Source organism: Trachurus japonicus, chromosome 16 (assembly GCF_045865225.1).
Source record: "Trachurus japonicus isolate A0001 chromosome 16, Traja_1.0".
In the NCBI taxonomy this organism is placed as follows: domain Eukaryota; kingdom Metazoa; phylum Chordata; class Actinopteri; order Carangiformes; family Carangidae; genus Trachurus; species Trachurus japonicus.
The window spans coordinates 4,215,146-4,239,887 of NC_140922.1; the positions used below are offsets into that span (position 1 = coordinate 4,215,146).

The 24,742-nt window shown below is 42.0% G+C and overlaps 1 protein-coding gene across 1 annotated transcript in view; it reads right to left on the reverse strand.

Moving 5' to 3' along the window:
- The window catches only part of dpy19l1l (dpy-19-like 1, like (H. sapiens)), a 42,968-nt gene that overhangs the window by 13,651 nt on the left and 4,575 nt on the right, over positions 1–24,742 (reverse strand). The window contains exons 5-12 of the mRNA XM_085803499.1: positions 23,933–24,053; positions 16,040–16,133; positions 15,723–15,780; positions 13,332–13,423; positions 10,095–10,194; positions 5,063–5,140; positions 2,228–2,314; positions 427–486 (exon numbers count right to left, since the gene is read on the reverse strand). Of these exons, the coding sequence (XP_085659625.1) occupies positions 427–486; positions 2,228–2,314; positions 5,063–5,140; positions 10,095–10,194; positions 13,332–13,423; positions 15,723–15,780; positions 16,040–16,133; positions 23,933–24,053 (690 nt within the window). The remainder of the gene's footprint in view (positions 1–426; positions 487–2,227; positions 2,315–5,062; positions 5,141–10,094; positions 10,195–13,331; positions 13,424–15,722; positions 15,781–16,039; positions 16,134–23,932; positions 24,054–24,742) is intronic.

Genomic DNA, 24,742 nt, shown 5'->3' on the forward strand with positions numbered 1-24,742 from the left:
ACATAGAATGGCTGCATTTGGTTATTTTTAACTATAATTAAAGTGAATTCCTCTAAACACAAGAAGAAATGAATTCTGTTGGATTATTGGAGACGGTCTAGTGCATGGATTTAATATGAGTCCTGCAACTGAATCATATAGAGGAATTTGTAATTAGTGGAGGCAGATGTTGAGAGTGAGAAATAATAGCTGTAATCGCTGAATGATTTTATGGAGACTTGGTTTTCTAATTCTCTTTTTGTACTCTGGCTCTTTTTTCCATCTTGCCTTACATTTGTTTATTCATTTCTTTCCATGTTTCTCTTTCATATACAAATGTTGGAGTAATGCCAGAATATGGAACATCATCAGCAGCAGAAGTAACAGAGTACAGTGAGTGAGTGCAGTGAGGATAAAAGCACAGTAGTAGTGGTCAGTTGCACGTACCCAGATGATGAGGCCAGGTCTGCAGACTTGAGTGAATCGATCCCTCAGTGCGATGATCGCCTGAAAAAAGACCATTAAAAGTAGAGTCAGACAGGTACCTGGGTAATGTTCTACGAGCTGCAACCAAGAAGGCAATCACCAGGAAATGGTGTAGAGAAGACTCTCCCACTGTGAACAACTGGTTGGACACAGCTGAGGAGATATTCGACATGAAAAGACTCACATATACTATATTTCCTATTCATAGACTGTATTTGCTTTTCTTCAGTGCTAAGTGTGTATCCACCATTTCTCCCGGCTTCACGGCGTCCAGTCACTATGTTTTATACGAGCCCATGGCGCCACACGCCCAATGTCACCTGTGCCCTGTCTTTGGCTGGGGAAAACACACTGACTCCGCCCAGAAATGTCGAAGCCCATAGGAGTAGTAGTAGTAGTTTAACAATTAACCTTTCCTTTTTCTTCGCTGGTCAGTCTGTATTAAATGCCACGGTTACTTAACCACAAAGATCCCTCAATACTGTCGCTTTACAAAAAAAGATTATGCGGGAATTATATTGGTTGATCAGCGCAACTCGCACAGAACGAAAACAAATCAACCACGTGTGTAACTTTGTTTTCGTTTCATGCCAGCTGTAGAACAGAGACGTGATCGAGTGGTAAAGTTTGGCAGAGGACGACTCATTCCCTCCAAACAAACGTATTCAGTCGAGGACGGCTCGCCAGCCCGTAAAACATGCTGCAATAAAGTAGCAGCTCATTGGAGGAAATTTGTCTAATATGTATCACCACCTGCTGGTTATGTAGGCCAAAGGAAAGCTAAATGCACAGTAACTAACTGGGTTTAATTACGTCAATGTCAATTTACTTACACAGACCCCGAGGAGTTTGCTTTTGGTTATAACAGAGTCTCATATTAATGTGGATGAATCTACGTTACCCACATTTGTTAATGGGTCCATTTTCGATAAATATATCGTTTTGTCTTTATAGTTATTTTGTTATCATAGTGGTCGGCTCACCCAGCATTTCCTACTTTCGGTTTCACGGACGCTGCCAGGCGGGTCATGGGAATAACACAGCAGAATTGCCATTTATGGTCGAAACTACGGAGGCTCATGGGAAATGTAGTGTGAAAATGCTTAGCTAGATAAATGTCGGTCTCATTGATTAGTTGTTGAATGTTTGTTTGAATGAAAAGTTTTCCCTTTCCAAAACTCCTCGTAGTCCCTTTGACGTCAATGAATTTGTAGGAATTTAAATGTTAGCGTGTCATTTGTAATATAAAATAAACTTAAACATTTGGTATAGATGACACTTAGTTAGATCACTTTAATATTTTAAATTAAATTTCCCCTGGGGGATAAATACTTGGCCCTACACTTATAGATACTTAGTAGTGTAATTATACGTATATTGTCTATATTTCATTTTACACATTCATAGTGTTGTGAAATTGCTTAATGCAGAATAATTGTGATAATTACAATACCGTGATTATTTGTCAAGAAAATCTACAGTATAACCATGAAATCCCTAGCCCATGGGTGATGATTAAGCAGGATTTCTTTTGTTTAACTCTATATTTAGATTTTTAGGAAAATCCTGCAGACTCTACCTTTTACAAAATGTAAATCACAAACCTTCCTAAAATGATCAAACGCATATGGCCTCAGTCGTGGTCTGGTTTCAGTCTGTTTTGTCCCGTCATGCTTTTACTTGTACTCACTATTTTAGACGAAGTCGTCTTGTCAGGCCTAATAAATCTCTGAGCGCACACAGACGTTCAGGTCCGACTCACCCAGATGGAGACGAGCGAGGAGGCGTAGAAGGACGTGAGGAGCATGGAGTTCCCGAACATCAGGACGAAGCAGACGCCGAGTGTGATCTGTGTGTGGGGGGAGAGGGAGGGAGAGAGAGGGGTGGGGTGACAGAGGAGGGTGTTATAGTGATGAATAACACCTCTTTAACATCCATCCTGGTGCTGAACAGGGCTGGGGACTGTGGAGCAGCCACAACAACCACTGCCTTCTGTAGCTTCATCATTTGTGTGTGTAATTTGAAATAATGCCACACACACACGTACACACACACGTACACACGTACACACGTACACACACACACACACACACACACACACACACACACACACACACACACACACACACACACACACACACACACACACACACACACACACACACACACACACACACACACACACACACACACACACACACACGAGGAGCTCAGCAGAGAGAGCCAGTGTCTGTAGGTTTTCAGTCTCTCCAGCAGGAGGGTGGTCTGGGATGGATCGCATTAAGAGCCAACAATACGTCTTTCTGTGCCACAGTGTTGTTGAAAACACTCCAGAGATTTAAAGCAGTGCATTAAACTTTGAAGACGCAGCCGCTCGCAGAATATAATCCTATTACATTAACTTTCTGAGGCTTAATCCCATAGTGAAGAGTGGAATAATGCTCTTCTCTGTATTGTGTCGACAGCAGGGTGACACAGAATGAAAACATTTTTTGGAGTTTGGAAACAATATTAACTGAGTAGTCAAGTCATTTATTGATGGATCCTAATTTGCTTACTTCATTTTCCAAGACCAAGAAAACCAGCATTTCAATGCTTTTTTTTTCTTCTTAAAAGGTCCATAATTATCATATTTCCTGTGTTTTAATTTGAAATGTTGATCCATAGTGAGATATATTTGTTGTTTGATACAACAAAACCCATCTGGGTGTAATTTTACATCCATCGGTTTCAGAACCTTTCCTCTCTTGTTCTCTGGTGAAGTATGGCCAGGTTAAACAGGTTTGAGTAGAAGACTGTAGTGGCAGTCTGCTACTAACAAATCTACTGATTAGAACAGACTGTGATGGTCCATCAGTGATGAAATGAGCTGAACAGGGTTTTAGCCAATGGGCTTTAATACCACTGTACTACTGCGCAATACTGACTTCCTGCCTCATAGTTTCTTTGCTCAGCTATGAAATGACTGCAGCGTTGGTGTCGCCGCTACAACAATAACAAAAAGAAGGTTGGATGCTGTGTGGTCCACAGCGGAGGCATCAGTGAGGATGGTAACTGTATAGTTGTGACATCACAAAGTTTCAGAAGTCCTGACAGCTGGTTTTAAGTCTCAGTTTCTGAATACAGGCTGTGTGCATTTCTCTGTGGACTGAGGCTTTGATACTTTCACTGTTTTAATATAGAACCTAGAGCTGCTTTATAATCACACTACACATGGACATCTACCTTTATACTGTATGGAGCTTTAACACAAACATCTACCTTTATACTGTATGGAGCTTTAACACAAACATCTACCTTTATACTGTATGGAGCTTTAACACAAACATCTACTTTTATACTGTATGGAGCTTTAACACAAACATCTACCTTTATACTGTATGGAGCTTTAATACAAACATCTACCTTTATACTGTATGGAGCTTTAATACAAACATCTACCTTTATACTGTATGGAGCTTTAACACAAACATCTACTTTTATACTGTATGGAGCTTTAACACAAACATCTACCTTTATACTGTATGGAGCTTTAATACAAACATCTACCTTTATACTGTATGGAGCTTTAATACAATAAAAAAGGTCAAATATCAAACTTGTTGCTGATTAATTTTCTGTCCTGCTGCACAACTGAACTGAATTTCAACTCTGTAACTGTTTCTATTCTGAGACAAAATATAAAACCCGATTCCTGCTTTATGAACTGAGACAATTCTTTAGAGATTTTAGAGACTCCCAGCATTCATAGGAAAATAAGACAGATTCACTAAAAATGAAAATATTGGTCATGTGCAGCTCTGCATGTAACGAGTGACTTTGCTCAGACTACGTTAACAACTCTGTAGGTCGTAGAGGACACGCGTCTGGTTGTGTGTTGCTATTCTCTTCTCGAATGCGCACACACACACACACACACACACACAAAGCCAAAGTCATCATTGCCAAGCTCTGTAAATTATGCAGAGCCATATGCCTTCCTCTGACACAAATCTCCACCATCTTACCACAAAGGGCCTCCTCCTTATCTGTGGAGCACACAGGCCCTGGCTAACAGCCTGGCATGCTGAGGGGATTAGGGGGAAAGAATGTGGAGCAGAGGGACAAGTGGCCAGAGTAACACACACACACACACACACACACACACAAACATCTTTACACATTTCGACATAGAGATATACTTTTGTCCTTGGCAAAGTCCACCACATATCCTCTGTCTTCAGTGCTGAAAAGACGCTGGTGCAGGCGTATGTGTAATTAACGCTGAAGAAAGTCGTCCCTGTCTCCGCTGGTGTCGTCCTCCCGGCTCGTGTAAAATTCCTCCGGCCGAGGAGGCGAGCGAGATAAGGAGAAGTGAGGCTGATCGCATTACACCTCAGAGGACGGCACCAGGAAAGACTTCCAGTGGTGAAGGGTGCGACACATGATGCAAAGAGCTTTTTTCCCCCCTCCTTCAGGACTATTCAGGATTTTGCCTTTCTGCGTTCCTTATAATTTTGTCACCGTGGCGCTGCATGATGCGCCGCTTCTTGTAAAGAGACAGAAACCGTCTGAACGGAGTGATCACTGCAGGGTTTAGAAGAGACATCTACTGTACCATGTGAGTGACCAGGATGGACTGCATCTTGGAGGGGCCCAGGTAACCCAGGATGTAGGAAGCAAACAGAGACGCCACCTGACGGAAAACACAAATAAACAGGGAGTCAGAATAAGAACAGGGGCAGCAACACAGTCCAGAGAAACATTGCTAAATCAATACATTAAAGTACATGCAGCATTACATATTTTCACTGTCCATATTTTTCTAACACTGACTTCTTTGAAGGTTTGTTGTTTTTAAAGTGCTGATCCACATATAGCAGGCTAAGGTAACTGACAGGTCAATGGAAAACAATACAATATACAGTTTATGTATATGTGTATATATAGCGCTCTGGAAAAAATTAAGAGACCACTCCCAAAATGATAAGTTTCTCTGGTTTTACTATTTATAGGTATGTTGAGTAAAATTAAATTTAGAAAAAAATTGTTTTATTCTATCAAGTACTGACAACAATTCTCCCAAAACTGAAATAAACATATTGACATTTAGAGCTTTTATTGGCTGAAAATGACTAAACTAGTCTAAATAACAGAAATATCAAGTCTTTTCAGACCTTGAATAATAATAATGCAAAGAAAACAACAACGTTCATATTTATTCCTAAACAACACAGCAAGAATATTTTAACCCAGGAAGAGTTTATAAATTAGTTTTTGTGGGATAATGTCAATGTTTAATCCCAGCAGTGGTTTTTATAATCTTCAGGTGATGACCTCATCAGTGTCTCATTAAGGAGAATGAGTTGTGTTTGTGTTGGTATTTAAAAAAGAAAAGAATGACTGTCATACATGTAGAGATGATTTTAACATTTGCGAAAGTGGTCTCTTGTTTTTTTCCAGAGCTGTATATACTGTATATATATATATATATGAAATCTTAGACTTGAAACTCGGACTGTGTTCCCACTTTACGGCCTCTGTTTTCGTAGCTGTAAAGAGCGATAATGGCACAGCAGCGTGTGATCTCACATCTGCGCTGGCGGACTGTGATGAGTTTGAACAGTCCACCCACTCTGTTCAGCTTTGACTAGAGAGCAGCACTTGTGACAGACAGTTGACAGGACAATCTCCCTCCTGTTTCACGGCGCAGAGACCAAGAGTCTGGATACTACAATGATCTTATAAAAGAAAAATATTATTTACTGTCTGTTGACACGACAGAACATACATGTAATGTTGGACCAAGTCATAAAAACAACGACGCTACTACAGAATTATCATGAGTTACTGGATGTTTGATGATAATTTAATACCATTAACACATGTGTCATTGTCACTCTGAACCACATGTGGAGGACACGTATCACTGAAAACCTACGGGGATGATACAGCTCTCAATTATTTACCAAGTGCATGACTTGAATGATATTATATCCCATTTTTGTCCCTATGTCCCATCTGTGTGTCCTAATCATTCCTCACAATATCATGAATGAATCATTAAACAGATGTGAACCTCACTAAGAGTCAGAAAATGGATGGATAAATGGATGGAAGGATTAACCGAATACAAATAACCTTAGTTAAAAGGGTCCACATATGAATATATGAATATACATGAGTGATCTTCAACAACTGTACTGAATGCTTTCCGGCCATTTTCTGCTAAAATCACATACAGATAAAATAATATTACTGCTCAGAATGTTAGACCTTTGTATATGATTTTTTTTTTTTTGGAGATAACTGTAGAATATAAATGAATGCTGCTGATTTTAATTTCACTACTCGCAGACATCCTGTTCTAATGACATCCTGCTCAATAATAGGGGCGGGGGAAAAATCAATACAGCATACTAGTATCGCAAAGACTGCCTTTTCAGAAAAATCTGATGTTAACAAAGTTTTAACTCATTGAGTGCCAACCACGTAATTTCTCGTTTTTCGTTCCCATGCGTTGAGTGCCAAAAACGAAATTTTTCGTTTTTTGCTTTTTTTTTAAATTATGAAAATAGACACTTTAATACACATTATATGTAAATTTGGGGACTCTACGACGAGGAGAACTGAAATAGATGACGATCAAAGTCACATGACAGCTCATGATCTGGAAGTTTTTATCATAACTCAGCTTCTGCAAACGGAGTTCTGCATGTGGATGCAGCAGCTGCTCCGCTGCTGCTCCGCTCTCACCCGCGAGGCTGCAGCAGCTGGGAGCTGAACCAGGAAGCTCTCAGCCCACTGTCCCGCCCGGTCTTCATCTGGAGCAACACCGTGTCCTCCCCAAAGTCCTCCCGCGGTAAAATCTGATGGTCTCTGGACCAAAGCAGACCGGCATCACCGACCCGTACCACAGACGGACCGCGACCACCGGCGGGACCGGTGTTCGCGAGCCGCTGTGGCCGGCAGAGCCTCACGTTCCGTGGCGAGAGGCTGTGACACGGCACGGTGCGTCTGTGTTATTGCTGTTTAGTGGCGCCCCCCCCGCCCCCGATGGTGGTTTTGTGAATAGAACAACAATTGTTGTGTATATTTATCTTATACGAGCCCTTTGATCCAGAAACGCGAGTGTCTGAAGAGCGACAGACACAAACAGCGCACCTTTCATAAAAGACGCTCTATCTCCTTTTCTAGAAAAAAAGGAGGGATTTTGGTGAAACCCAGCCATGTTTAGCTTGACTTTTCTCAGGAACGGAGGCACGTAGAAACAAACGGTTTGTGGCCATTTGAAGGATAAAGTTAAACCTTTCAAATGAGCTACAGTATGTGTTGGTGGCAATAATATAGAATACACTATGGCTCTAAAATAAAAAGTCAAATATGGTCTAATTTGCCGGTACACTTGACTAAAACTTTGGAAAGGAGCGCGGCACTCAATGAGTTAATTTGGAGACATCATTTGCAGTTGAAAAAAGATAATAAATCGCTGCATATTGCCAGATTTTTAATATCGCAAAATAATCGTTAGAGACGACACAGGTATCATGATAATACTGGCTCACAGGGCCTCTGGTGATTCCCACCCCTACTCAATAATGAAACAAATCTCCTGTTACATCCGTGAACACTGTATTTCCTCATAAGCTGGTATTCAATGAGGAAGCAGGTCTCTTATAACGATCTTCCACCTGGGAGAGTTGCCATCAGACTGGCGGAGCTGTGACGGACCAGAGACAGACCACTGTGGACCGCATGCTGTGGAAATGCTCAGACTGACTTGAATAGGAGCGAATTGTTCTGGGATGTGCAGCGCAAACAGAGCAAGTGGAAGGAAAGCAGAAAATAAGGAGACTTAAAAACAGAGGGAATTAGAAAAAAAGCCTCTCCAATATGGGCCAGTCCCCTGGATATAGTATATACTGTATAAATATTTGTCATAGCGATAAAGTTTAAACACGTGTGAAGTTTTTTTAAACACATGTAATCAGTGTGGTTTAAAGCTGCTTCATGAAACTAGACATGGACGGCGTAGGAGTTACATTTCCTTGATGGAGTGTTTTCTCTCAGCAGCTGAGGGAGAAAATGTTACAAATTAACTTCTGTTAAACTGTGATGAGATTCATTATCTGTGGCTGAGATGCCTGTTAGAGCCACAGCCCACACAGCTCATTATCTCTAATTAGTCTCACCTTTACAGTCTTTGGATGTGGCCTGCATATACTGTGTGTGTGTGTGTGTGTGTGTGTGTATGTGTATATATAGTTTGTGTATCCACGCCACATCGTGGGCGCAGATACAGCAGCTGATTTATTGAATACAACACGATGTGGAATTAATACTGCATGAACTGAAATAAACTGAACATCCAATAAATGCAGAGCTAGTACGGCTGCACTGTGCACAATATGAAAAAACATCAGTGTGACTATATGAGCACATTCAGTGTGTCAGGTCAAAAACATAAAACTGATCATTTGATGGTGGTGGGTTTATTACCAAAACAAACATGTTCCTTTACGCCTGTGTCACAACAATGTTGTGACACATTTTACCTTTATCAAAAAAAAATGCAGCTTCTACAATATTGTGTATGGCCACATTACAAAAATTACAAATGATTTTGTTGCAGTTTTGCGCTGCCATGAGATGCAATAATAAAGGGATGTGAGTGTTCGCGACCGCAGAGATCATTACTGTTGGTTGTCTCTCACTTTCTAGACTGAGCAGTGAGCAGCAGTTTGGTTTAAAGACACACACAGCGGGTGAGGAGAATGGGTTCAAATAGCAGCTTAGAAAATATAACAACAAAGACATAATAGCTGTTAAATAACTTGTCTCTTGTTTAAATCCCTGGGGGAGGGGCCGACTGCAGCGTGGGCTAAACTGCAGACACTCACAGCTCTGACCCATTTGTTCTGGAGTCAAGGTTGAACCTGCAGCTCCTCAGTCTGCCAGCCTACACTCTTTGACTTATTACTCCTCTGTCTGAAATAGAGATTCACTGACCAATATGCTTTTTTCAGGGCCTAAACCAAATCCCGAAACCGGAAACCAATATTTAAAAGTGATATTTATCTGCAGTAAAAGTGAAAATTTTGGTGGAGAAAAAAACACCTTGGATTAGACTGAATACAGTAAACTGCTTTTGTGCACTGTGAAAATCTGTGATGAAAAGACCTTCACTTTTTGTAGAATAACACAAACTCCAACACAGATCTTGGTTCAGTGGGCAGGACACTGTTACACAGCCAACAGTGGTGACTTCAGGCAGAGAGAGGCGTTTTAAAATACTTTTATTTTAATGGTTATCGGTGGAAAAAAAAAGAAAAAAAAGATGATGCTGATTATGATAAAGTGTTATTTATCAATCTGAAAGGAACCTCAACTCAACAGTCTCAACTAGCCCGCTTCAAATGTTCTTAAGATTTTAGATGCAGATTCTTCCAGTTTATGTTTAGAGCTTGATGGAGATGTAAATGGCGGATCCCTCTGTCCCTTTTCTCTTCCCCGGTTCTTAATTTCTTTGCCAACATCTCAACTCTTTCCCTCTGCTCTCTCCCAGTCTCTATTCTCTCTTTCTAATCTCCTCTGTCCAATCTCCTTTCTTCCCACATTCCCCCTCAGTGTTTCTCTGGCGCTCTGTTTACCTGGGTGAGCAGCACAAACTGGGCGAACTGCCAAGGCAGCATGAAGCACAAATTGGAGATGCCCAGAGCGACCATGGCCGTCCTGCTCGGGTTCCGTGCGCTGGGGGGGAGAGAAAGAGAAAAGACAGAAGGGAGGAAGGAATAAAAAGAAATAGATTAGTGAGAGAGAGTGGGTGTAAGGGAGATAAAAGAAGATGCATTAAGACGGCTGAAAAAACACACACACACAATTTACTGAGCGTACTACAGAGACTTTTTTATGCAGTGAGAAATACGACTGAGACTGAGCTACTGTTGAATCGATATGAGTCACAGTTTACTGACGACGCGAGGTGGCGTCCGCTGGCTCGAGTGCACAGAGAAGATTACTGGTCTGTGACAAGTGCTTTATCTGAGCAAAGAGCTGCTTCAGTCAGTGCAGCGGGCTGACAACAGAGGCGAGCTTCACTTCACCCCGGTAATTACCACACAAAGGACAAACGGTTAGAAGCTGTAGCTGCTGCTGCTCTGAGAGGAAACAGCTCTGTGATCGGCCCCTCTTATTTCGCACTTTTACGATTCAACAGGCTGTAACATGGAAAGAAAAACACAGCCCTTTAGCAGTTTTCTGATGGATCCCCTCATTGCAAATTAGGCTCATCTTCAACAAAATGCATTTAGAAACATAGCTGAAGCCAGTTAGCAGTACATGTTTCTGCCTAGGCTTTTAAATGTAGATTCAAAATTAAAAACTGGACACAATACAACAAATAAATCCGTTAAGGCTGACATGTAGGTGTGATATCAGTCATGGGTGATATGGCATATCACAATTTCTTTACATTGATATTTAACTAGGCCTGCACGATATGAGCACAATGTGCGATGACAACGTATTGCTGATGGTATGATTTGCGATATATACCGTAAATTCCGGACTATTAAGCGCACCTGAATATAAGCCGCACCAGCTAAATTTTAAAAGAAAATAGATTTTGTACATATATAGGCCGCACCTGAATATAAGCCGCAGGTTTTTCATGTTATAACATGAGACACAGAAAGACAGTACACGGAAGATGTGTGGAACTATACAAGTCCGCTCGCTTTTCCGCTGTTTTGGTTACGCTCCTCTCAGCCATGTGCATTTGTTGACAACGAAGCCGGCGAAAAATCAATAAATGGAGCGTGGATAACGTTACATAACATACGATGTTATGCGTGTGTGTTTGTGTAGTACCGTCATGAACAAGAGATTATGGGTTATGGAGCGCGTTTGTGTTGCGGTGTGCAGACGAGAGCTGGGACACGGGGCAGCGACCAGGTGCTGTAGTGATGTTGCCAGGTTGGTTTTCAGCCGTGAGACGCCAGGTGAAGACAGAGAGCCTCCGTTCTCACTCGTAACAAGTCACAAGTCATGTAGCGAGTTAAACCATCACAATTACTCCGGAGGCACCAACACAGCATCAACACAGCATCAACACAGCACCAACAGACAGTAACATGCCTGGTTAGAAAATAAAACTCTGCACCAAAACGCAAAACCAGTGTCTTCTTCGGCGCATAATCCTTCCCCACATGTCTGTCTCACTACTGTTTCCTGCTAGAGCGCCTCCTGGAGGCCGTTGGCCAGTAAAAATCTATAAATTAGCCGCATCGTTGTACAGGCCGCAGGGTTCAAAGCTTGAGAAAAAAGTAGCGGCTTATAGTCCGGAAATTACGGTAAGCAAATATTTAACTGTGTATGTTAAAACGATAGTTCAAAATTTTGGCAAATTCTCCTATTGCCATAATCCCTATAGTTTTAGTAGTAGTAGTAGTAGGTTCATTACCTTTAAGTGTCAGTGCAAGCTGTTTTTACATCGGTGGGGCAGAGACGTGAGCTGCTCAGCTACCGCAACGGAGCCGCACGGTACTTTCGCCTTTCCCTCATCAAACTAAATACACAATCCAACAACCCCAAAACACTCTTGTGGACAAGTTGTGACCTCCACATTCGCCACGCTATGAAATAATTTTGTAACATTACGACCCATGAAGCAAATACTCAGAACTACTTGCGTTTTTGAAGTCACTCTGCCCAGCAGCCGTGTCTGGGATGTAGTTCCGGCTACGCATTTTCCTTGAAAACAACTCTGTCTCGTAATGTTACATGATTGTTTCATAGCGTGGTGAATGTGCAGGTCACAACTTCCCCACAAGAGCATTTTGGAGTTGTTGGATTGTGTATTTGATGAGTTTAATTAGGGAAAAGCAAAAGTACCATGAGCCTCCGTTGCGTTAACTGAGCAGCTCGCATCTCTGCTCCGCCGATCTAAAAGCAGCTTGCACCGACAATTAAAGATAATGAACCTACTCCTATGACTATAGGATTATGGCAATAGGCCAATTTGCCAAAATGTTGAACTATCCCTTTAACTATACAGTTCCTGAGCCTTTCTGCTTTAAAAGGTACCCTTCTAATAGGTACCCTGAAACACTGAACAGAATAATATAAATAAAATATTTTAAGCATACTATTATTAAACAAATTGCACATGAATAATAAATCAATTATACATAAAGTTAATTTAACCCTCTCCTTCCTCATCGCATTCCAGGCAACCTTTTGAGATGTGTTTATCGCGCATGTTCATATCACAACGACGATGAAAACACCAAACTATTTCCCTGGATAAAAACGATACAACAGAGCATTTACGCCAAATAACCTTTCTGATCAAATTTGAATCAGTTTGAGTAATTTTGCAATGGACATTTATGAAAAACATTCATATGAATAAGGGTACAGTACAGTACAGTAAGGGTATCTCAGGCTATTTTGCTTAACTCAAAAATTATCATTGGATTTTATGCTTTTCCCTACCATTATAAGACTTAGGTGTACATGCCTGAGTGTTTTTGCCCAGTGTCCAAACAGAATGAAGGGGATAAATGAAAAACAAAATAAAAATCTCCACTCATATCCTTGAAGCTGCAGCTTTATATCACACTGATTTCACACATGGACCTCTGTACCTTCATAATATCAAACTGATGCTGTTTTGTACTGAGGTGATCTGACACAATCAAGCTGATTTGTATTAAATAATTGCATTTGCAGCTTCAATGAAATGAAGACATACGTAGATGAAACAGCTTCTCTTGTGACATTAATCTGAGCTCTTAATGTGTGAATATGAAGAACTGTCCACTAAGTCAAAGACAAAGACTTCTAACGACGTGTGGTGGAGTGATGTGGACTGATGGTGGGTTTACCGTAGGATGTAGGTGAGAAGAAGCATTTGAAGGACTAAGAAGGGATAAGCAAAGCTCTCTCTCAGGGGTGGAGTCCACATCACACGAGTGCTCTGAAAACACACAACAACACGTTCAATAAAAGTTATGAAGTCCTGAGTTAACACATGAATGTGTGTGAAGACACAGAGAGTAGAGGTGAGGAGGTTCATGAGGTCTTGGTGCAGACTGCTGAAGGCCTGGGACACTGCACAGAGCAGGACATGTGTTCCAGGTCAGCATTCTTCCAGCTGCTGCCAGATGTTTCTCACAGGTCTGACATTACATTGATCTGACAGATGTTTTTTAGCTAAATTCTTGATTGTATTGTTTGTCAGCAGGTTGCGCTGTTTCACATAAAAGCTGAAAATGTTCATGTCTGATATTAAGACAGCGTCCTCATCGGATCCTCCACTGGTATCGACTAAAATAAACCTTTTACTTTTTCCCCTCAACTCTTCATGAGTGTGTGTTTTTTCCAGCTCTGACGTCGCAAAGCTGCTCCTCTTCATGACAACCAGACTTAACAAACTAGAGGAGGGATAAATTAAATTCAGCTCTTATCAGGGCTGTGTGCTCTCTGTAAGCTGCACTCGGCCAAAGATCATCTGTGAGAGAAGAACCTCGCTCTCTAACACTGGAGAACAGACACACTCTAATAACACTGCAGATCATCTGCTCCTATGGATATATCCACTTTTAACATGTGTGCTGAGAATTACTGGAGCAAACAACATAAAACATTTATGTGTTGTAAGTTGAGTGAGCACTGTGCTAATGTGTTTGGTAGAAAATCAGTGGTTCTCAAATACCTCTAAAGTTTAAACTGATGCTGACTTAACCAGTGAACCCATCTAATGAGATTTAGATGATTTAGTAAAGAAAATGTTTGGAGCTGATGACCAACACAGACACACATTCTCTCTGAAGGACCCAACTTTGAGACTGATGTAAATAGAGGACTGGACTGCTTAGCAGGTAATCTGTGGGGGTGTAGTGGTCAGGGGACACGGGCAGTGAAACAAATAACTATAAAATCACTAAAGCAATTAACAGCAGATCTGACGATTTTCCTGAGATGCCGTTTGAAGGCTGCCATCGCTCCATTAAAATACGAGATCGTCCTGTAGCCTTTTTGCAAATTAAAAAGTGTTTGTCTTGTATGGTGGTCTTGAATGCAGCATCATTCTGTGAAAAGCCGTCCCACTGTGGCCATGACCAGGTAAAACTTATTCATTTATCATCTCTCCTTCAGCGTCACGTTCTCGCTAAACACTATTATGTAAATAAACACACGTGCTGCGACCGAACTACACAGCTGTTACATGATTGGCTGTTTGCCTGTCATACGTAGCGTCCTACATCCTTAAGTTTTACACTGCTGACATGTATCACCAGAACAAACATGTCCTGCGGCCCAGTAGCCTACCCCACAAGTTAAAATTACAATATAAACAATAGAGAGTTGTATCGTACAGTAGACATTTTTATATTGCACTACGATATATATCGTAATATCGCACAGCACTAATGTCAGTCAGTGTTTTCTGTGGCGCACGGTGGTCGGTCAGATGTACGGCAGCTTCAGGAGAGAAACCTTTTTCTATTTGCTAGGAAGCCTGTGATGTGATTTATTCATCAAAGATACATAGTCATTTATAAAATACATTATTGTTGCAATGAGTTATATGTATGGTAATGAGCAAGACGCAGTCCAGCACGATATAATTCTTGTTGGTGATGCTGATTGACTGATTAGCTATATAGTTTCAATGTCTGAAACTCTTTATATGTGCACACAATGACATGGTATTCCATCCTCCCACTAAAAAGAAAAAAAACCTGATACTCTGTATGAAAGCACTTGGATTGATAAAGAGACAGCCAACTTGACCAGAGATCAGTTTTTCTGTCTCCTTGTCTTGACCACCTCCTCTACATAATGACACACTTCACCCTATAATCTTGCACAAAAGTGAGAATCGCAAATGTTCCCGAAATGTCACAGAACCCACGGTGGAAAGAGGTGAGCGGGGTGTCGGCAGAAGTGCGTGCCTGTTTGAAATGTCAGTGTATCGATCTGTAAGAAACAGAGACTCACTATTTGCTCTGGAGAAAAACTGGAGAAGAGGAGGTGGGAGGAGGGACTCAGCTTTTTGAGTGCCAGCCCAAAACAACTCTAAGCTCCTTTGAGGGCTTGAAATGAGCTCCTATTAACCACCCTCTGCTTCTCCGAGTGCTTTTTCTTTCGGAGTTTTACACATTTCAGAGGCTTACACCCAGAGAGGCTTGCACTGAGCTACAAAGCTTCGCCATTAAAAAAAAAAAAAATACTGACACAGATAGTAAGTGAGGTGGGGGTGGCACACTCACCTCGCCGTGATTGAAGAAGAAACACATGGTGGTAACAATGCCGCCCAGTCGACTGCCACTACAGACAGAAAAGATGGGAGGAAAGGGGAAAAAAACAAAGTGGAGATGTGTGATGAGAGAGGCAGACAGCAGCAGGCCGACTCAGAAAGGTCATCCTCCATCTGATCTTTCAAATCCACATTTTTGTCAGATGCAAACAGCAAAACTGTATTTTCTGTCTAGGTGTGACAGCCGAGAGATGAGACGGATCATAAAACTCATCCTCCTCCTCTCTGATGCCTGCTGAGGCGCGACGGGACTGGATGGGAGGGAGATACCTGAGGTAGGCGCCGTAAACGAAGAACAGGCTCATCATCAGGCCGTTCAGCAGGAACACGCAGGCCACGTAGAAGTACGCCGGGTCGCCCATACCTGATACGCACAACACACACACACAAAACATAAGAGACGGTGCTGAGCCTTATACAGAGTGAAGGATTACCAAGACTGAAGCTGGTGCTACAAACACCAACTCATTTTATTAGACACTAAACAAAAGGACGACTCGACGGCGAGTGAGTAATCACTGATAAGTCATTTATCAAGCAAAAACATTCAACTGGTTCCAGCTCCTCTGCAGCTTTGTGTGTCATTTTTAATGGAATAACTTTGGGTTCTGTGCAAAACAAGCTGAAGACATCGGTTTTGGTTTGTGTCTGTGCTGAGTGCAGGCAGCAGGATGCTTCACCCAACACTGACAGCTGTGTGCAGACGTTCATGATCCCAGGAGGAGAAATCCTACTCACTGTCATGTTTCCTATTATTCACTTCACCACCAGCACCAGGCTGACTGCAGTAGTTGTTGATCAAATATTTGCAGAGTAATGACACCACTGTCACCTGGCAAACACTGGCATGCTGACACACAACAGTAAGACAGTGAACACAGTAAATATTACATGACATGTTTCTGAACTTCACAAACAGAAGCCAGTTATGCTCTTCTGGAGGAACTGTACATTTATGGCGCTTTTCCACTAGCACGGCACGGTACGGCTCTACTGTTTTTGGCTTTTCCACTAGACTAAAACATGACGTCAGCCTTCCACTGATTGGCCAGAGCGTTGTCACTGGAAGAGTTGCGAACGCGACTTCCAATACGAGAATCAAACCCGCTAATTTTAAAAACAAACCGTCAGCAGCGACCACTGATCTGTATGAGACTGTTCTTGTTCTTTCATGTGAGTTAAGGATAACCGGCTTTGGTTGTGTAGTTTAGAAACATGTCAATACCATGGTTTGGGTGAATACTCAATTCTGACTGGCTGCAGGGTGTCCGTTAAAAAGGCTTATATGACACCTACACATCTAAGTCACTGCACTTGTTTTAATTCATTTCATTGTTTCTTCCTTTGTGTTTTATGCTGTGTTATTAATATTTTATATGTGCTGTTTTTTTTATGCTGTGTTTTGATATTCTGTATGTAATTATTTTCTGTGAGGCGACCTTGAGTGCCATGAAAGGCGCCATACAAATAAAATCTATTATTATTATTATTATTATTATTATTATTATTACCTATAACTGTGCGTTCACACCAAAAGCTTCCAAAGCGTCAAAAACGCTGAGGGTGGGCTTCAGACAAGACAACTTCAAAAACGGCAAATATTTTCAGCCGCTTTGGCCGCTCGTCACGTGACTGACGATTCGATCACGCTGGTCACTGGGGAGCCGAAGGACAAAAAAAAGAAAAAAAAGGGAGCCGAAGGACGTCTCTATTCTGACAGGTTGCCGCCAAACCGCGTCATAGCTTATTACCCTAAAGTTAACCATGGCTCAACTTCTCGTTTGGTGACGCTTTGGAAGCGCGGTGACGCCAGTTGATGCTTTGGTTGCTCAGTGCCGCCGGGCTCTCATTGAAAATGAATTGACTTCCGGCGTTTTGACGCTTTGGAAGCTTTTGGTGTGAACGCACAGTAAGACGTTCCGGTGGTGCCTGATGATTCAACCGCTAGTTGGTAACCATGGCAACAGAGACTTTTCTTCAGCGCATCGTCCTCTGACCGCCATGTTTGTGGTAAGAAGTGCACTGGCCTTGTGAAATAATACTTTGTGTCACGTAACGTTAAGCCGCCACCTCACTTCCTATCACTGATCAACTATCAGGCCGTGACAGAGTTGCTGTGGCTCTTCACTGTGGCCACAGTTGGTTTCCTTGGCAACGCCTGCGGACGAGAGATATTAAATAGTCCGCTCAGCTGTGGCTTGTGAAAAACACATGATTTTTAACTGTAAAACACATTCAAGTATGAATAATTGTTTTAATATTAATTCATTTGGTGAGTGACCACATATCAGCAGAAAAGGAAGTGCAAAATTGCATTTCTGAGTTTTTCTGCTTCAAATGGCTGTGAACCAACGGCAGATCAAACTGGCTGTTTCATGCAGACTGGGGTTGACCGGTCACAACCCCAGGGCGGGCCGATTGTAGCTCCCGCCCCGCTCTGCATCTGGCTCAACACTGAAAGACTGGACAGCTCGGTGTACGGCCCGCCACGTTTTTTGTTTTTTTCAAACACTCCAGCGGTCCGCCACAGTCTTGTTTGGGTCCGCTAGTCTCTCACCGAGAGAAAACAACAACAACAAAAAAAGTTGTTTTTTTTAAACAGCATTTCACCATCTTTCATCTCTGTCAGTCAGCCCCTCGCCCTGAACTCGGTCTCTCTCTCGCGCTCGAGCGCACACACACACACACACACACACACTCTTTGATGCGAATGGGGGGAGGGTGCAGAGCAGCGCAGTCTCCGCCCACCACTCAGAGGCGCATTGCTAATGAGCTGCTGGTGCTGTGCAGAAGGAGAGCCCTGGGAAATGGCACAGGTTTTGTGATTTTGGCTAAAAACTTAATAGTCACAATTTAAAGACCACAGAGAATGTTTTAAAATAACTAAAAGGATGGAGGGGGTCTTTAATGTCAATGTGTCTAGCTTATCAGGTATGAATGGACTTTACGTCGGACAGTTGACACCTCCACGTCCATTCATTCCTGATAATTGGACACCTCGTCGGGCACCATCTCTTGTAACAGTGAACAGGCTGATGTTATAATGAAGCTGACCCAGCTGTCAACTCTGCTGACTGCACACTGAACTTTTAGAGACAACAGGACCAATGGAAAAAATGAAACAACAGATCAATCAATTTCATTACTGCAATAGGAAACTCTGCTAATGAATAAGGAGACGACAGGATGAATCTAGGTTCACAAAACCTCCCAGAATTCTGCCGCACCTCCTCCTCGTCAGTGATGTGGGAGTGATGTGAGTCTCCTGCAAACTGAGCTGCTTGTATTAGGGTGCAGTATAATTTGGAGCCCTCAAATGTGATTAAGTCAGGTCAGTGCAAAAATAGCCTCAGAAAGAGGTGGCGACTCTGCAAAGCTTCTGGCCAGGATGATAAATTCATGGTGCTCTGCTCCAGCGAAGAGGACGCCACACAGCCTGATCCCCTGCTGCAGCTGCCTGTGGCCTCACTTGGTTTTCAGCCACATTTTTCTCTACTGTGATTTCATGTCAGCTCCAAAACACCATTTACATACTATCCCTCCCACACACACACACACCACCATTGTACATGCTTTTATCCCCTCACACCTTGATTATTGTAACAGTCTATTTTCATCAAAAAGCTCTGAATTGGTACCAACAAGTATGAACACATCTGTTTTAGCTTCTTTACGCTGGCTCCATGTTTGTTTCAGGATTGATTTTAAAATTAAATTGTATGAATTACTTTTAAAGCTCTTCATAGTCTGGCTCCAGATTACATCTCTGACCTTTTAACCCCTTATGAACTACAACATCATTTGAGATCCTTGGGCAGTTTTTGCCTCTGGAATGACCTGGAATGGTCCGAGGAAATAAGATTCTTTAAGTCTTTACTTAAAACATATTTCCTCATATAGCAGTTCCTGATTTTACCTGGGTTTCATCATCCCTACTGGATTTTATTTTCTTGTTTTAACTGTTATCCTCATTTTCTCTGTTATATATATTAAGCACTTTGTTCTCCTGTTTGTTAAGTGCTCTATAGATAAAGTTTATTATAATAATAATTATTATTGTTGTTGTTGTTGTTGTTTTATATAAGGGTTCTGTAAGCTGTGACATACAGTACACATACAAAATATTATCCAGGGGCTAATGATGTATTAATTATTCACTGTATCACAACACAAGAGCAAATGAGCTCAAGCTGAAAGCACAGTGCAGCTGTACAACCTGCAATACAACAACTTTACACAGCAAGAACTGTAATAGAGAATAAAACTCCATCAGCCAGTGAGGGATCATAGAGACCTGGTTTCTTACATGAAAGCTGAACTGAAACTATTCAGCACTGAATATTTATTTGACATCTGGGTAAGTTTTACAGAATGTTCCCGTTAACTGGTGTGATAATTAGCAGCAGAAGATGTTAAATTAAAATCCCACTGAGTAATAGGTTTTGAGTTTTGATGCAGAAACAGAGGTTCCTCAATTTGGACTTGAGCCTCACTCACACTCTTACTGGAACTGCAACAGATCATTTCCTCTCAGCACTGCTGCTGGACAGAATTAGCAGGTAGACCGAGCAGACTGTCGAGGCTGTGAGCATTAAAAATATATGTGGAAATGTAAAGGTCATTACTGAGAGCTACTTCATCACCACAATGTGACTGGAAATTACTGGGGAAAATAAATCACCAACGCGGACAAATAACTAAAAAACACATCCATCTGTAGCTGCCTCTAACAAACAAGATGCATGGACTGACTGTGACAGTAAAGGTTTACTCTTGTCTGACCGTTGGCTCTTGTGCAAGGCGGCCGGTCCTGCACTGGGTTTATGTAAACACAGTGAAAACATTGACCCCACTGTGGCTCACTTCACTAATGAGACAGACAGAAACGCACAGACCGCAGCTCAACAAAGGAAAACTGGAAACTGTTTGGTCTTGTTTACTCTCAGCTGGTTTACTCCTCAGGGAAATGTGTCTGCAAAAGAGAGCAAAAAATACTTCTGTGTAATTTCTTTCCCTCAGGCCTGATGTAATAATTACTGTTTCCCTCGCTGTTGCTGTGTTCTACCTGTTGTTCTGCCATTTGTTTCCCTGATTTTCAGACCCTAAGACTGCGTGAGTCTCTCTTATTGATGGCAGCTCTGAGATGTTTTGTCAGTTTACCCACTGCTTCGTTTTCATGTTCTCTGTCTTGTGTAGCAACATAAAGGAACTAGAGGTGGTCAAATGAAGGGAGAACTACACGCTAATGTGATATAAGCCGTGTATAAAATAAGACATAAATGTGAACAACAGTTTACTTTGCCCTACTGAGGTCGATCTGCTGTTCAACATTAATCTGTGATTTATTTTCCTTTTAGTTTGTTCTCTTGTTGAACAGATGTGTTGTATCATAAAATGTTTCCACCTCCACTATTAGTTTTTCTTCATCCATAATGTATTGTACGCTTTAGGACCAATGATGTGTTACTAATGTTGACAATAGATGATTTTATTGTGATACATTTTTCCAGAGCTGCATCTTTGTTCTTTGCGTCGGGATTCCATACTTCCTGTCGGGGTTTATTTCTCCATAACAACCTCCGAACTATACATTATCCCTTACACACACACTTCTTTGCTGAGCTAGTGACTTTCTTAAGTTTCCACTTGTTGCCTAGCAACCTGGCAGACTTTTTACAGATTAAACAAACAAGATATAGTGTGTTAAATAATTAGTGAGACTCTGAGCCTCTGTGTCCAGTTTTGATGCTAAGCTGAGGCGAGGTGAACAGCAGCCTCTCAACACTTCACTTTGTTTTCGGCTCTAATATACATTGGTCGGATGTGAGACCTTATAGAGGGATGTGTGTGTGTTTCTAAAATCACGTCCAATCAATTGAATGTACCATTAGTGAAACATATCAAAGTATCACTGCAAAAGGTCTGAAAATTGCAACTGTGACACTGCAGTTTGGTCTTTTTTTAATACACCTACAATTCTGTTTTCACTATGCAGTGTTCCCCACACATTCATTTATTCGTGGCGGGCTGCCACAAAAGAATTATGTCCGTCACGAAGAAATCTTCTCATCTCATGCCAGGAATACACTGGGAACGGCCGTGACGCGATACGTGAGCGGGGCGGAGCGGAGTTTTTTAACTGCTACACTTGGCACGGACGCGACGCGACACGGCTTCACTGTTTGTTTGTTTTTTTTGTTTTTTTTAAAGTATATTTTTCGGCTTTTTGCCTTTATTTGATAGTGATGACAGTAGAGATAGACAGGAAATGGGGAGGCAGAGAGAGGGGGAATGACACGCAGGAAAGGTCTGCCCGACACGGGATTCGAACCGGGGACGCCTGCGGCGAGGACTGTAGCCTCTACATGGGGCGGCCGCTCTACCCACTGCGCCACGCACCGCCCCGGCTTCACTGTTTGTTGTTGCAGCTTCAGCTTCACCTTGTCAAGCTGCAGTAAATGAGTGACTTTATGCATCTCAACACATTTTTACATCCCTCCTGTTAAAATGGATTGACAGGACCTTTTCCACAGGTAATCTGCTGACTATGTAGGTTTGCAAGTGCAGACTATATTAAATGGTATCAATTAACTGTTTAACTACACGATCATGGATCCACAATGTAAAAAAACAAACCCCATAATGTTGCACTGCTACTGGCTTTGCCTCTCGTACATGAGACATTTATTTTAATCACTTTTAAACGTAATATATTCGTTTTATACGCAGTTCTCTGTAGTTTTCTACCTGTTGGAGGGCCGCGTAGCCACCAGGAAATAAAATAGACTCGGCGCGAAAAAGAATTGAAACGCCGCGCGACGGCCGCTGGAGTGCGCGTCGCTCACATGGCCGGTGGAGGAGCTTCCATTGACTGAATGGGTGCGAGCTGCTGCGGCTGTCGCGCGACGTACGTTTCGCGTCGCGGCCGCTCCCAGTGTATTTCAGCCGTCACTCCTGTCAAGGAAGAGAATATGCATATTCTCTCATATTTTAAACTTTTTAACGAAAAATGCGAAGCCGTTCTAACTCTTTGGGGTGTGTGGATTTACAGTTTTTTTTTGCTGTATTATCTCATTTCAAGTAGACTAAATCATTAATTAAAAGCTTTCATAAGATTTAATGGTGGATTTCCCTGATGTCTATATTATAAACCAGCTCTGGGTTCTGTATTAATACTGTTAAAATATCAAAGCCTTAGTCCACAGGGAAATGCACACACAGACTGTGTTCAGGAACTTAACCTTAAATCCAGCCGTCAGGACTTCCTGTAAATTTGTGATGTCACAACAAAGTAGCACCTATCCCCACCCACCTGGACCACCTGGACCACCTGGAACACCTGGAACACCTGGAACACCCACCATTGCAGGATTTGGTTTCTCTGTGTGTTTTAGCTGAAATCAGCTATATTTTATTGAATCTCTCTGAAAACAGTCAGCCCATCAGAAGAGATGACTCAGACCTCCCTCTCCTCTGATTGGCTGATCTGTTGTTACTAGAGCTCCAGACAAAAACTAAGAGATGGAGAACTACACTGAAATGGTTTTTGGTTCTTAAAATCACAAATCTTCTTGTGGATCAACACATTAAACTAAAACACTGGGAAAGTGTAAAATAACAAACAAAAAAAAACCATATATATATAAAAGTGAGATTGCTCTATAACTATAACTGCTATGCTTTTAATCCGTGCATATGAAAATAAAACCTCAGGATTGGGGGAAGAGTTATTCTTCTGATCTGTTGAGCACTACTTATGAGCATACAGTAACAGAGAAAAAACTGTCAGTGGATGTTTCAGTTGAAAGTAAAAAGAAGGAATAAAGAGTGCTGGATTCCTTTGTTCAGGTCACTCTGTAAAAGGCATTCATCTCCTCTTAACCGGCTGCTCTGTATGAGGCCGCTCTGCCTGTGTCTGTCCGAGTGAAGAAAACCATGACTGTGAAGAAAATTAGTCATCCAGTCAAGTCAGTGTGAGCGTTTTAAATGTCAGTGGAGCTGCAGGTCAGGACTGTGATACTATGTGCTTGGGTAATGTAGATGTACAACCCACTGTCTGTGTGTGTGTGTGTGTGTGTGTGTGTGAGAGAGACTCTGTGTGTACGCATACACAAACAAGCATATTTGCAGATAAGACCGGGGCTCCACGGCGACGGTCTTTACCTTCACAGCTATCCACGGGGGTGAGTCCCTCCCCTCTGTTGATGGACCAGCACGTCTTGGTGGGAATCCCAAAGTAGCCCATCACACCTGTGTACGTCCGGTACCAGCTGGCCAGGACCACCTGAGGAGAGGAGGCGGGCAGCCAGTGAGAAGCCTTTTCAAACGTGTCTGAAAGGACCTTTCTGTCCTGTTATCTCTGAGGAGAGCAGACACATGCGGTTCTATTGTAGTCCTGCACAAGTCGTTTACCATGTTGATCTTCCCTGCACTGCTTTGTGGATTAGCTCTCTCATGACTCCAGGAAGTAAAAGCAGCTCACTAAATGTGTGAAACCTGTTGTGCACTAAAGTGGAAAATGGACTGATGGTGCTACATCTTCTATATTCTTCCTGATCAGACTTTTTATTCTGGCTTTAATCCCAGTCTGAGTCTTTTAATACAGTGTTTTATCTGATAACACTGAAATAGCAGATGAATTAAAAGCGACACAACTTTTTTTATTTTTTTTTTGGTTTCTTCATTAAATACTGTGAGCTTAGATTCATAATTATTACAAATGTATCTACAGGTGCATCTCAATAAATGAGAATATCAAGTCAGCAGTCGTCCCCATGATAGTGTAGAACCAGACTAAGGGTGTCTTCAGACCTGGCTCATTTGGAGCAGTTATTCAGGCCAGGTTCTGTCCGAAAATATACAGGATGACTCGGTTCGGCTTCCTAATTTTTTTTGACCGAGTTCGGGTGGACAATATTGACTCGATTGGGGTCGGAATTTTCAGGTCCATTGATACCTAGAGTATACCTAGAG